Source organism: Gymnodraco acuticeps, unplaced genomic scaffold (assembly GCF_902827175.1).
Source record: "Gymnodraco acuticeps unplaced genomic scaffold, fGymAcu1.1, whole genome shotgun sequence".
Classification (NCBI taxonomy): Eukaryota; Metazoa; Chordata; class Actinopteri; order Perciformes; family Bathydraconidae; genus Gymnodraco; species Gymnodraco acuticeps.
Genome location: NW_022991375.1, coordinates 331580 through 346371, shown reverse-complemented (window position 1 = coordinate 346371; position 14792 = coordinate 331580). Strand labels below are relative to the sequence as shown.

At 40.4% G+C, this 14792-nt stretch overlaps 2 protein-coding genes across 2 annotated transcripts; one reads left to right on the top strand and one right to left on the bottom strand.

Annotated features, from left to right (window-relative positions):
* Positions 1-1318: 1318 nt before the first annotated feature.
* On the bottom strand, positions 1319-8768 carry LOC117562873. The gene is made up of 7 exons (XM_034240818.1): positions 8637-8768; positions 6028-6077; positions 5602-5633; positions 3803-3840; positions 3305-3687; positions 3061-3190; positions 1319-1782 (listed from the first exon to the last, which is right to left on the bottom strand). The coding sequence occupies exons 2-7, from the start codon at positions 6040-6042 to the stop codon at positions 1730-1732; spliced, it is 651 nt and encodes a 216-aa protein (XP_034096709.1). The 5' UTR covers positions 6043-6077; positions 8637-8768; the 3' UTR covers positions 1319-1729.
* Positions 8046-14712, top strand: LOC117562874 (putative uncharacterized transmembrane protein DDB_G0290641). Its single transcript, XM_034240819.1, has 2 exons — positions 8046-8315; positions 11792-14712. The coding sequence occupies exons 1-2, from the start codon at positions 8214-8216 to the stop codon at positions 12113-12115; spliced, it is 426 nt and encodes a 141-aa protein (XP_034096710.1). The 5' UTR covers positions 8046-8213; the 3' UTR covers positions 12116-14712.
* The last annotated feature ends 80 nt before the right edge of the window (positions 14713-14792 follow it).

The window sequence follows — 14792 nt, the reverse complement described above, 5'->3', positions numbered from 1 at the left end:
CAGTTTTTGTTGATTTGAGCATATATATTTCCTGGACAGGCTACTTTGTGCACACAAAGTTAATAATAATTGTAATATTCCAGTTATAAACTACATGAATCCAAGATGTGTTGCTGTATTTTAGTGGTAAAAAAATGCATTCATCATCATAATTATTCTATATATATATAATTTACACAGTGCCTGTAAACCGGAGGAGATCGCTGGCAGGTAGGGTCTGCAAAATTAGTTTATTTTGGGGATTGACTGGATGCTCTGACCGATCCACTTCTTGCCCGGCGCTATGCAACGCGTCGCGTTAGCGGAGCCCAGAGCCGAGACACTTCTGGGACGCTTCTAGCAGTACCGCAGCGCGTCTGGTGGAATAGCACCCATTGACTAGAGTGGCCGCGATCGCGGCCGTAACGCGGCACAGAAGGACCCGGTGGAATTTAGGGATAATTAGGTGCAAATAGATAAATATAATCGGAGGGATGAAACCACTTTAAATCAACACAACGCTAACAATATCCACAGAATAGGAAATTGTTACACTGTTAACATTATGTCAAAGATGTCTATGTATTTAGCAGATATATACATTGAAATTAGCATGCTAACTGACTAGCCCCGACCATCGCTGTCTTGTACCACTTTTTCCCCATAGAGGTGATAGTGAGTCACTGCAGAAATGAGAAGGCTGAATCCAATCCCTCCAGAACAATTTTAAACATGTTCTCTTTCATTAGAACAAATCAATTATTCCCCATTGTATTGAGATGAAGGCACTATTTCTAAAAAATATGTTTCAGTTTGAGTTATAGATTCTCCATCTTTGACAGGTAGTAAGAATCAGAAGAATCAGAATCACCTTTACACATTCTCGCTGTAGGGTGCCTTTAGGCCCCAAAGACCCAATAATTTAAATTGTTTTACTATGTTCAATCTGAATTTACTTTAAAATAAAAATATCTATATTGATTCTGACTCTTCTACATCAAACTCACAGGTTTATCATTGCTTTGAGAAAAAATATTATTAATGTTCCCCTTTTAGAAGTGTAGTTATGGTCATTTGTTCTGGGAATGTCATTTTCGAGCCTGAGACCTGGAAAACAGGCTTGGGGCTTAACAGGTTTTAAGACTTAATGATTTGTGGGGGGGGGGGGGGGGAAATCAAGATGTTCTCTTTCACAACATAACAATTGTATTATGCAGATCTCAGGCCATTAGAAATGCATGTTTCCCAAGCTCCTGTACTTTTTATTAATTAACTACTGTGATGGAAACTTCTGAAGCAATGGAGACAGGACTCAGAGAGACACAGGGAGAGCAGGAACTTTGATGGAAAACACTGATGGTTTATTTGGAGATTCGGCCAGAGATTTCACAAGACATGCCGTGTGCCACGAGGTGACACAGCGGTTGCCAAACCAATTCTGAAGATCTCTACCCCAAACCCATTTATTTAGCTGGTTCTGAGAGAATAATCAACATTGTGCATAACAAGATAAAACAGGAGGAGCACTATAACACCTCCATCAGCTTATGCCAACAGGCAGGAATAGGGAGACAAAACACTGAGAGCAAAGCAGCCCAAGGTTGCAGGCCTGTGCTCAGCGAGGGCAGTACAAACTGATAAACTGGGTCAAAGTTATAGGCACAGGAAAATATTTCCCCAACAACTACAAGCAGACAATGTAGGAGCACATCCAAAATATGTAAATTAGTATTTTTGGGCACAAGTGACGTCACCGACTGACAAGGGCCTGGGGACTTGTCACTGGCTTCTGGGAGGGACCGGCTGTGAGAAAGAAAGAGGAAGTGAGAGAGAGAGAGAGAAGCAAATGAGATAACTTAATACAGAAGAACATGATCGTGACACTTAGGGATGGGTATCGAGAACCGGTACTAAGTCAGTACCAGTACCTGATTGGACGGTATTGGTATACAGTTATTAAGTCGCTGGACAAACTGTGCTGCTATCGGTATATGAATTACACTACTTCCTTAGTTTAAACAATTCTAGTTGGTTGGGAACCCTCATCCTGTGTGACATATCCGGTTTGATTACCGCTCTGATTGGCCACTGTGAATGCCACTCGTCATCTCTCCTAACAGCGCTCTTATTATTGTGAGAATCCCGGGGGCAGACCATAGGGGCAGACGCAACATCTTGCTAGAAACAGCGTCTCCAGGCTTTTTAACATTTAACAACCTATTAATGATGCATACCCACTTAACGGGAAGAAACTCAGCTAACAGACGATATTAACCATTTTACCTACACGGAACAGAAGTCCAACACCAAGAGTCTAAATCAACACTTAGCAAAACAGGGCTAACGGCAACTTTAGCATATAACTGGCAAAAGCAATCATTTCTACGTCATTGTATCTGCACAAACAACATATCACATGAAAGCTGAGATTCCACAGATTCCATTGGTATAAGTTTCATCACTGTACGACCAAAACTCACTGAACTAGCAGCCAGGAAAGAGCAAGAAAACAACTTCACTTTACGTAGCCATGATGATAATTATGTCTTACCTTTGCTGTTTTGTGATCAAAAGTTGTGTTCAAGGGCATAAAAACGGTTAATCCAATGTCTCTGTGTAACTTTAAAATGATTACGGATAATCCATCATTACAATTATAAATAATAAACGGATTATAATGGTTAGCCGACCGGAGCTTCCGGTTTAGGAGGTGCGCATGCAGCGTCTCGTTTTAACTAAATAATGGTCATGTTTACATGGATTTATGAACTGCCCCCAATTACCGCCCCCCTTTCACTAGAGACACACTGTCAAACACACTCATACCTGCTTGGTATGATATTGAAAAAGTTACATTAAATAATAAATTACAATAAAATGACTTGTTTAATCTTCACATCTTGTAATCATGTCTATAATTTTGAGCACCAAATTATTGATAAAAGTATCGATAAGAGTATCGAAAAATACCGGTATCGATAAGCAGTATCGGTATCGATAAAATCCTAACGATACCCACCCCTAGTGACACTAAACGCATGACCTTCATCTTTGCCCTGAAGCAGAGAAAAATATACTCACCCTTTATTGCGGCTGTGACTTTGAGATATTCCATAAATGTGGCCTTTTTTTTTGTCACCAGTTTATGATGTACTCGTTCCAGCCTCATCCCCGTAGGTCCTTTCCGCACTTCTTCCCAGTCAACTTTGGTCTACACACAAAAGACTATATAAATAAATATTCGTCGGTGCCCGCAGGTGATAAACTATCAGGTTCAGCAAACACAAAGCTTTTTGTTCCCAGCAATTTTACCATAACTTCTCACCATGTCTTTGAAGGCCTCCCCTTCGTAGTATGTCTTGGATCCTGGATAGCTTATTCCCTCTTCATCTAGCTGCTTTGGGCTTGAAGCCACCAAATGTAGCTCCTCTCCATCGTAGGCAAACAGCTTTTCGTCCTCACAGATCATTAGAACGAGCTGGTCCCATGGGCAGGAGGTCCCCTCCACTACACCTACAACCTGCATTCTTACTATCTCGGGAAGATAGAATTTCCCCCATCCATTCACTACCTTAGGCTCCTTTCTGTAAATTGTGTCTTCCATGGGTCCTATCTTCAATGTGGCGCCACCTGGTTTTTTTAAGTCAAATATCTCGTTCTTTTTCTCTTTGGACACACAATCTAAAACCCCTTTCAGGTAATCTGGACCTGCAACACATGCCGAACAAAAGTTACATCACAGTTTTTATTAAATGTGAGGCAAAAAGAGTGTAGTCTAATGTAAACTACACAACCATTTCTCTTTAGTTCTATCTTATCTCACCTTTTCTCCCTTTTTTCCCGAACAGCAGATCTAATGACCTGAATGGAAGAGAAGACAAAAATGTTTCCCAATTAGTGGCTGCAAGTTAATCAGTGAGCTCCAGTCCATTTCTTCCACATTTCTTTCCATGATTGTGATCCCAGGAGACTCTTGATTCAGCTACAGCTTCGGTACGTGTTCAACAGCCATGAGGCTCAATGCCTGTGTGTCCTGAATTCAGTTTTTCAGTACCGATGTACACGAACCATCAGCCATCTTGAGACCTTGTCCATCTTTTTTTTCACCAGGACTTTGAGTTGGTTAAAGTCATGGCTCATATATCCCTCCACACATCTCCGATTCATTCTCCCGGAGACACACTTTTTTTGTTGCCAATGTTTGCTACGCCTTTGTTCCTCCCTGTTCAGAAGATGTAGGGACGTCTGTGGCTCAGTGGTCTTTTATCAATCGAAGGGTTGGTGGTTTAATCTCCGCCCCCTCTGGTCAACATGTTGAATTTTTACCTATAGGCAAGATACTGAACCCCAAATGGCTCCTTGTGTCAAGGGTAATGGTGACTGTTTGAATGGGCGAGTGCTGACATGTGTTTAAACCGCGATTTGAGTGGTCGCAAAGACTAGAAAATATAAAATCAGTCCTTTTGTTACCTGCTCTGTGTAGTCTTCCATCTTTCCAGGTATTCATGACACAGGGGAGGTTTTGTGGTCCAGGTGATTGGCAACATCTGGAAATTGACTTTCTTTGAACGACATTCTTTACTCAAAACTCTTTTAGACGCCGTCACAATATTCTTGTTTCGACTTGATACGAAGGAACCGCAGATATACTACGTGATCTAAAAGGATGAGCCATCCACCCTAAAGAGGAAACTCATTTTGGCCACTTGATTTCTCAGATTGATATCAAAATTAGATGACAAGCCACTTAGTCAGCATGGTGTGAATCAACTACCTGCAGTCTTTCTAGTTTTACTACTTTTATAATCCATGATACGCCTGAATGTGGCTGCTACCAAAACCACACAAGCAGAAATTATGAGATGCTGTGATTCCTAAAAAATAAATAAGATTGAACATGCCATACTATTGACAATGTACAATTAATGACATCTATTGAAGAGTAAACAAGCAAGTTGTTCTTACTTAATTAACAAATATGTTAAAAAATCCAGTAATGAAGTTACATTTTAAATTTCTGTATTTATAACACAGCTTTTTATCCTCCAAATGACTCAGCTAATGTTGATCCTGTTGCTCTTCCTGTTATCCACAGTTCCCATCTTTATCCTGCTTCTTCTTGTCTCTCGTCAGTGTTCAATCCAGTGCATCTTATCCAGGGCCGTCCCTGGCCAACATGAGGCCCCACGCAAAGTTATATGATGAGACCCTCTGATTCGCGAGCGTCGTCGGGGGGAGCCTCAGTGGAGCCCTCAGAATCTATAGTTTCGCAGCGGCAAAACCGTGCCGCGCCACACTAATTGCGCTGCATAAGCGCATAGGTGCGCCACATTTTCGGCTCAGTTGAGGCACCCTCCGCAACATGAGGCCCCCTCCGCAAGGTGAGGCCCCACGCAGTCTGCATGATCGGCCTGTAGGGAGGGACGGCCCTGATCTTGTCTCTCCTCTTGAAGGTGTTCATGACGCAGTTAGTTTTGTGGTACAGGTCTTACTGTATATGTGCACAGCAAAATTGCAAATCTTCTTTGAACCACATTCTTCACTCCAAACTCTCAAAGACACTTGAGGGTCTCGTAATGAAAAGGTGTATAAGTCACCTTAACAGAAAAGAAAAATTCTTACTTGCTCTCCAGACTGAGCTCCACAATAGCTTGCTGTTAAAGGAAAACAAAAAAATTAAATGCATTGTTAACGGTGGTAAAATGAATCTAAATCAAAACCTTTACTCATTATAACACTATTACAGAATTTGTGTCTTTTCGGAAACACTATATCAACAGAGAGCATCGAATCTAATCAATAAAAATGTTAATAAAAAAACAATAATAAACAATATAATAATAGTTATATTTAAACTTGTATTTATTATAAAGGGTAAATAGCGTTACAAAATGTTGGCTGAGCCAATAAGGTATAGCTTATCTAATATTGCATTTAATGTTGCAATATAAATGTTCAAATTTACAATTGTAATAGTCGGTTTCATTTAACAACATCTAACTAATTAATAAATGCATAGTTCTTTTTCCATCAACATGTGGTACTCACAAGAGAAACTGCCATTGTCGCTGGGGAGAAGGTTTTGGAGTACGGTAAATCTGTGTACAGAAACGTTGTTAAAATAATAATTGTATTAAGTCCAGGGATGCAAACTCATAAGGTATGAAAAAGGTGACAAGGATGCAAGCCCCCCGACCCCACGGAATATCGGCTTTAAAATGTGGGATAACAGAGGATTTTAGCAGTCAGAACAACTAAAGCAGCAGTGGTAATAATAATACCAGAAACGCCATAGAGTCACATCTAATATAAATATATTAAAGCATTTATTTTAATTGTGTAGCATTCAGTTTATAATTTTGGGAGCACTGTTGAGCATTTTGAAAATGTATTGTCATGCCTCTGTGCAAGGCTTAGTCTTTCTATCTTTATAGCCAGTGGTGCACAATGACTACCTTACTTTTGCTACTTTAACTATATTTTGATGATAATACTTTTACTTGAGTAACATTTTGATTGCAGGACTTTTACTTGTAACAGAGTCGGGCCCGGCGCCACGAGGGGGCAAAAGGGGCCCCCTCAGTTGTCTTATTTGCCCCCTCACTTTGAGCATCATTCATCCATTGAATATGGATGTCGCTTCACGTGACGCTCCGGAAGAAAGGATGTCCCATTGCTCTTAAAGCTAATTTCCCTGCTTCTCGTGGTTTCCTTGCGTCTCTCCATGCTTCCCTGGTGGGAGGGACTAAACACAGAGAAACGACGCAAGTGAGGGAAGCAAGGATTCAATTTAATCGACCTGAGAAGCAGCCTACCTCTACTCCTTCTCCTTCCTCTACCTCTACTTCTTCTCCTTCTAATTCAATGTACCTTCCCGCAAAATATTGGACAAAAGAAACTCGGCTAGTTGTGTCAACTAAATCCATAGTATTACAACAAAAGTGCTTTAAACGAGGTGAATTACGAATTATGTTCTCAATCGCCAAGTACGGGATTGAATATTAAATTGGTTTGGATTCGATTTATTGTCCCCAGGGGGAAATTCATTTGCACAGCTCTGTGAAAACAATATGAAATCGACAAAAAATAAGACAGACATCTACAGATAGCACCACACATGATGGTTACTTATTATTTAGGGCTGCAATGTCTGTATGGATCAGGTTTTTGCCAAAGCGAGCCCTTTTACTATAATAATAATAATAATAATATGTTATGTATTATATAAACCGTCCGTATTGGTACAATGAGCGACATCTAGTGACGGATTTTGGAACATTGATTGGATTTTTCTCATGGCAGTTAGACTCTAGAGACAAACCAGGGGACTTTATGTTTATTCTGTGTATGTCCATTTGGTGTAGTATTTTATCCAATATTACATTTGGTTTATATATTAGTCACTTTGTTATGAAATGCCAGGTTTTAGGCCTTGGTTTGAACATTCAATCCTGGAAATAATAAATCAACCAGATTAATTTTTCTTTAATCCTAATATAAAGTAGATAGTAAGTAAGTAAATATGTATAGGAAGACGAGTTAAGGGATAGAGGAGAAAAGGTTATGGTATAATTACAGAGCCTGTGAATTTATACATTGAGGAAATCAATGTTAGTCTGTTAAAAAAGTGCAGCCATCTAATAATGTACTATCGTTAAAGATCAGAGAAAAAGAACGGAATGAGAGGGGTAAATCCGGAATACAAATAAAGAAGCAAAGAGATTGTAGAGCAGTGAGAAGGAAAAAAGCTTTACTTATGCTGTTGTGAGAAAAAAAATCGCCCCCTCGGATTTGTTAACAGCCCCTTCAGTCATTTCATCCTGGAGCCGGGCCTGAACAAAGTATTCCTACACTCTGATACTTCTACTTTAACTCAAGTACAAGATATGTGTACTTCTACTTTAACTCAAAAAGCTAACGTTAGCAGATAGTGACAATGTATGCTAGTTAGATAGCTCAACGATTCCTTAAATAATATTGCGACAGAAAAACTTTTCAGTGCACATCACGCTCTGCCGCTGCGACAGGGAGCTCTGCTCTGAACACCTGAACTGTTATAACAGCTGTTCACCAGCGGTCCAGTCTGTGCCACAGTGACTCCGCACAGTTACTGTTAACAAACGCACCGTAGGTAATGTAGCTGCTGAAGTTAGACCCTCATCCCGGAGCAGCAGAGCCGACAGACAGGAGGACTCGAGCATACAGCTCGTGCTTCATTATACAAAGACAACACCATGCGCGTCATGATGGCACATAACAGCTCGCGGCCGCAGATAACTTCGGGTCCCCCGCCACCCCCCAAGTCGAATCGTGTGGATTTGTACGAGAAATACTCGGTATGTATTTGTCCCTACCCTGGCTACGCTATACCCCTGAAACAAGCAGGAACACATTTTGCCTTCGCATTTCCTTTTAAACACCCTTTTCTCTTCGAGTAATCCTCCTAAACCTATGAACACAATTGGCAAGGTTCTATCTGAATATAATGTTAAGCAGCCTAAACCTATATGAGTAAAACGCAAAAATAACACAGTAACTCTTGATGTACATATTCTACGTCAATGTTAGCCTACACAATTGTTTTACAAATACACCTCGAACTGAAGTAAGTAAACCGAAAGTGTGGGATAAGTCATACAAACGAAAATAATAGTTACCCAAAAAGTAGATTGAAGTTGCATTCACTAGTGATGGCAGTTTGACACTGAAGCTTCGATGCGTGCTTGAAACCCTGGACTTCCTATTTCATAGAAGCAGCTGTGCTTCGAAGCTTGCTTCAAATCACGTGACATATGACGTCCGAAGCAGCAACTGCTTCATTTCCTGAATGGATCAACTCACTGGTTCGCCGTCCAATCAGGTGATTCAATGCACTGCCTCGTCTCGATTCTGACAGGTGACAGGTTGAAACAGTTTCGAATTTGAGCGCTTCAACACTTTATAACCGCTTTAAACAATGCGCAATGTGTGGGTTGTTGTAGTAGTTTGCGTTGTTGTTGGTATTGCATTTTGTATTGGATCATAATAGAGCAAGCCAGGAAGAAAGATCGGTCGTTCTAGCTCGGGAAACACTTCAAAATGTGGAGAAGTTGTGAACAAATTATGAGTATTAAAAAAAAAGTCGGACAGTTTGAAGAATAGATATCCTAGTAGTGGATAGAGCCGGCGGCCCGCATGCGGGGATGTCATCCGCGCAACTGGTTCAAATCCTGGTATGGATGAACTTTTAATCATTTCCCGCTTTTCAACTTTAATACTATAACTGATAAAAAGCCCTCCCTGGCCAAAAAAAAATGCCTTTAGAAAAATACAAAATAATAATGACCTCAATAAAGATCTTTGAGTGTTCCCCATCCCACATAATCACCCCCTGCCATAATTACACAAGCACACCCAACCAATGTCACATTTTCCAGCACTCTCTTTTCAATAACCCAATACACACAATTATCAATCTTTAATTGCAAATAGAACATGATATTCAGGGCGTGTGTGTGTGTGTGTGTGTGTGTGTGTGTGTATCGAATATTTTTCAAGGCAAAGATACGTTAAACCCACTGCAGCCTTGCACTTCGCCAGGAGAGGTCGCTGTAACTGAAGCTTCGAGAAATGAACCTATTTCCGACACAATTGTCCAAGTGGTTCGATGCTTCATTCAAAGCTTAATTTGCCCATCACTAGCATTCACATTTATAGCGACTTTAACCACTCCCTGTTCCTGGATGAACCATGGATGTATAATAACAACTGGATACAGCGTCGCATGAGGACAAAATGGCCTGATATTTTCAATAACACCCAGCTGCAGCAAGCCCCAAGGAAGTGCGCCACACTCTGAGGAAAGTATTCGTAGTGGCCAAACGGCGGTACTACAATGTCCGTATCAGTCTGTGACGTCACTGGGTCCAGAAAGACTTTTTCCCATTCATTCAAATCAAATCAAAACACTACAATCACAATAAAAGACAATAATTTACAACAGAAATATAAAAAACAAAAACACAGGGAATAGGCAGGTGTCCAACTCCGCTCTGACTAGAAGGCCAGAGAGAAAAAGTGTGTTTTTAGTGAGGATTTAAAAAACCCATAGTGTCTGGGCCGACCTGGAGGGGCAGACTGTTCCAGAGCCATGGGGCCAGCTGCTGCGAAGGCTCGGTCCCCTCTTTTGAGCTTGGGCACTATCAGCAACAGGTCAGCCGACTTTAAAGCTCTGGCTGGGGTGGGAACATAGGGAAAGAGACGTCTGTAAATCAGCGGATAATCTTTTTTTAAACTGAATAAACTACCCAGTATGAACATTTGTATAGCCCTTATTAGATTCATAAGGTCCTTAAAGTTGTAAAGGCAACTCCACTGTGCATGCTCTATGAGCGCACATACAGGTATTTCTGCTCTGACAGCCAGGCATGACGGGTAATCTGTAACGTTTTGCTCTCGAAAATAAAAAAGATCCTTAATAATATTCGTAAACTTAACCATGTTGTAGCCTGAGAAAGGCTAAACCATATCAAATAATACATTTATTACATTATCTCATTTAGCTGTAACTTTTATAAACAAAAAAAAAGACGTATGTCGTTGAACCAGTGACCCTGCGGTTGTGAGTCAACTGCTTTCCAGCTAAGCCACAGCACACACACTGATTATGTCTGAAAACACTGTATAATAGTTATTCCTGTATTTATTTATTTATTTATTTATTGATGTTTTTCTTCCTACTTTTATGTATGCTTTTATTTATAGGCCTACTTATGACATGTTCCGACCTATACGTGAGGGTCTGAGCTCTCTTAATTCCATCGTGTCACCGGACCCGGGTACAGGAAGGGTAATATGGTTCTTATTATACATCCATGGGTAATATGAGCGTTGTGGTTCAACCGATCTGAATCGCTTTCTGAAGCAGTCACATGGTATTGACAGGCAGCGAGGCTTTGTTTGTCATCGGTGACGTCACTGGCCCAAAACGATACAAGCCTCGATACATGCTTCACAAAAAGCTTCGGGGATTACTTGACACACGCTCCGAAGCCTCGGCACAATACGTAACATCACTACATACTTCTTTTCCCATCAACATGTGGTACTCACTTTATTCGCAAACTCCATTGTCGCTGCGGAGAATGTTTTGGAGACATCTGTGTACGGATACATTGTTAAAATAAATACATGAAATCTGAGTTCTGAGAGGAAGATTCAAACAAACAACTATTTTTAAATATATAACAATGAGCACTTTCTATGACATAAGGACAATTAAAAATGTTGTATTTTGTATTTCCAGCTTTAGTTCTGTTAAAACACAAGTATCTTTTAGGCACTGTGTGTGAGCCACTAGAGGCTAAGGGGCTCCGGAGGATAATGATGTTTGGACTAAAAGATGATCCGAAAAGTTATTGAAGATTGTTTTATAGTTAGTTACTGAGAAATGGTTAGATACATAAATCCTGTCAATACGGGTTTTGCTTGTTTTATCTCGTGAAATCCGGGAATTGTGATCGACAGACATCGATTAGGTTTGCATCGTCGCAGATTTCTTTTAACAGTTTTCCTTCCGGCCTCAGTTTAAAAACAGCTGTACTACACTTCTTCTGTTACTGTGTTAAAATCCCCATCTAATATAATGTTATAACCTACTGTTAAAAGTTCTCTTAGTCTTCTGAATCATTTTAGCTTATTTTGTGCCTCAGGGGCAGTATACATATTGATCAGTCGATATTTTTCATTTTTATAAAAACAATCCATGAGCTGCCTTCCTGGGATTATGTCCCTTCTACTAATAATAGTTATATATTTTTATTTGGGGCTGAAGGACGAGGATCAGGACCAGGCTGCTGCTGGGCTGCAGGATCAGGAACAGGACCAGGCTGCTGCTGGGCTGCAGGATCAGGAACAGGACCAGGACCAGGCTGCTGCTGGGCTGCAGGACGAGGACCAGGCTGCTGCTGGGCTGAAGGACGAGGACCAGGCTGCTGCTGAGCTGAAGGACGAGGACCAGGCTGCTGCTGAGCTGCAGGACGAAGACCAGGCTGCTGCTAGGTGGCTGGAGGAGGACCAAGCTGCTGCTGGGTGGCTGGAGGGGGACCAAGCTGCTGCTGGGTGGCTGGAGGGAGTCCAGGACCAGGCTGCTACTTAAAAAATATTTATCTATTTATCTAATATATCATATTTCAATAACTTGCATATAGACTCTTATTGCACTATTTCAGTTCTTTAAACTATTTTTCTTTTTTGTATTACTATTTACTTGTACTATATTTTTCTGTTTATCTGTGTTTTGTGTTGCACTGTTAGAGAAGCCTGTGACACAAGATTTTCATCATAAATAACTACACTGTGTATGTTTGACTAAATAAAGAACCTTGAACCCCTTGCTGGGTGGCAGGGCGAGGACCATGCAGGACCAGGCTGCTGTTGGGCTGCAGGACCAGGACCAGGCTTCTGCTGGGCTGCAGGACGAGGACCAGGACCAGGCTGCTGCTGGGCTGCAGGACGAGGACCAGGACCAGGCTGCTGCTGGGCTGCAGGACGAGGACCAGGCTGCTGCTTGGCTGCAGGACGAGGACCAGGCTGCTGCTGGGTTTTTGCCTTGTTTACATAAGAAGATGGTCAGTTGAAGAAGGTGTGCCCGATCTTTCCACACAGATTGCAGAGACTATCTGAATTGCAATCTTTAGCCTTGTGGTCCAGTTCATTGCATCTCCAACATTTCACTGTGGTGCATTTTCTGACCTGATGGTTAGCTGAGTTGCAGATGAAGCAGGTGACGGATTGCCCTGGATAAATTACTCTCCCATCGTAGGGGCCGAGAGACATTATATAGAGTTTGGGAGATTTTGGATCTCACCATCACTGTTTCTGTTCATCTTTATTTTATATTTTCTCACCCCATACCATATCTCAAATGTATCTATCTATGGGTTTGTATTTACTGATTATATCTCCATATCTCTTCAAATAGGTTTCAACATCGTGGTCTGGAATTCGGCCAGTCCAGAATTTAACAATGATTTTTGAAATATCTATTTGAATTAAAGATTCGAAAGTCCAGTCTTTCCACTTCGGATCTGAGGTTTTAGTCGAAAGAACATAAAGGAAACGTCAGCTTCTAGCAATAAGCAGAGTTCAAATTACTTTCTATTTGGTATCAAACAATAGTGATTCTCCAACATATTCACGACTTGGGGGTTCTCCTGAGCCTGTGAAATTCAAATTTTGAAGCAAAAGATGGCACGCATTTTTATCACCGTTTTTTAGCTCCTTCCTTGCCTCTTCCACTTATTTTCGAGTCTGTTGGATCGGGTTGTTCAGAACGAATCCTCAAATGGTCAACTATAGGAATAATGTTTACATTTTCTATCAGATTATTCTTCGACGTTAAGAAGAAAGTTTCCTCCTTTGCCTCTTCCACTCATCTTTACAGATCAAAGTATTTCAAGTGAATTTCCTCCCTTGCCTCTTCCAGACATAATTTCGGAGTTGTGTTAAAGCTGTGAAGGCCATTTTGTCCTCATGCGCCAAGGAGCAGCTCTCATAGGAAAGAACGAGACCCCGCCTCCGAGGCTGTATCCAGTTCTTATTATATATAATAATATCGTATTATACATCCATGGTTAAATCCATGGTTAAAAGTAGTGGTGACGAGAACAACCAATCACAATGTCTTCCATAATAACCTGTCTTTGGCATATTAATAGTGTATTTATTTTACTGCAGGGCCAACGTTAGCCAGACTTTAAGATATGTAGGCTACAGTGTTTCGACTTTAGGACATTTTATGAGCTATTATCTGTCATCGATCGAAACATCTTCTGGAAACATTTCGGCTAAGTTAGAAAGACATTGATCAATACGTCAAACAAAACGTTCCCAAGACACACACGTTGTGTCTTCTTAACCACCATAATAAGGTAGTAAAGGAGCATCATCCTTATTTCTATCAAAACAATCCGATACACAGCGAGATGCACAACTTCTATATGCAGGGACCGTCTACAAAGTGTTAGTTCCAAGTTGTCCCTGTCAAGATCTAACAAAACCACTTATCTTCTAACACTTCCCTTAATACAATTAAAGAATACAACATTTTTGAAGGTATAAATGCATTTGCTTTCCGGTTTATAAAAAGATAACATTTTCTTAATGTTGGTAAACATTCTTAATGTTCTTCTTTTTCTTTTTTTTAAAGATGTGTTATTGTTAGTGTTGAAATCAGAATCAGAAATCCTTTATTTCACCCGTAACAGGGAAATGTACACGATTACAACAGCAGATACAAATGTCTAAGTATGCACACGTTATTATTAACACAATAAGTAAAAAACGAAATAGCAGATATGTACACCATGGTAAAAAAAGTAGCAGTATATTTGTTTTTTAAGAAAAGTGACCATATTGAATTAAAAAGCTAGTTGGTACTGTTTGCCAATTGTAAATAAAGATAATAAATACAAAAATAAACGTCAAATTGCAGGAGGATAAATTGCACTTGCACATATATTGCACAAAGTTGTATAGGATATAATGGGGTCTGAAATGTTCGTTGTCCCTGTAAATGTACACTTTTTACATGTGTTTATCCTCAAATAAATATCCCATTGTCAAAAGCTTCAACAAATATTAGACCATTTTCACATCGAGGATTTCTCTAAAAAAAAAACTGTTAACAAAATCTACTGATCCAGACTCCAGTCCAGTAGGTGGCAGTAATGCACTTATTCGTTGGTTGCCAATGCCAATTCGTTGACTTCGCAGAAGATGACTGATTTGTGTTACTTTAATAAATCCTATTGTTGTTGTTTGTAACTTTTATC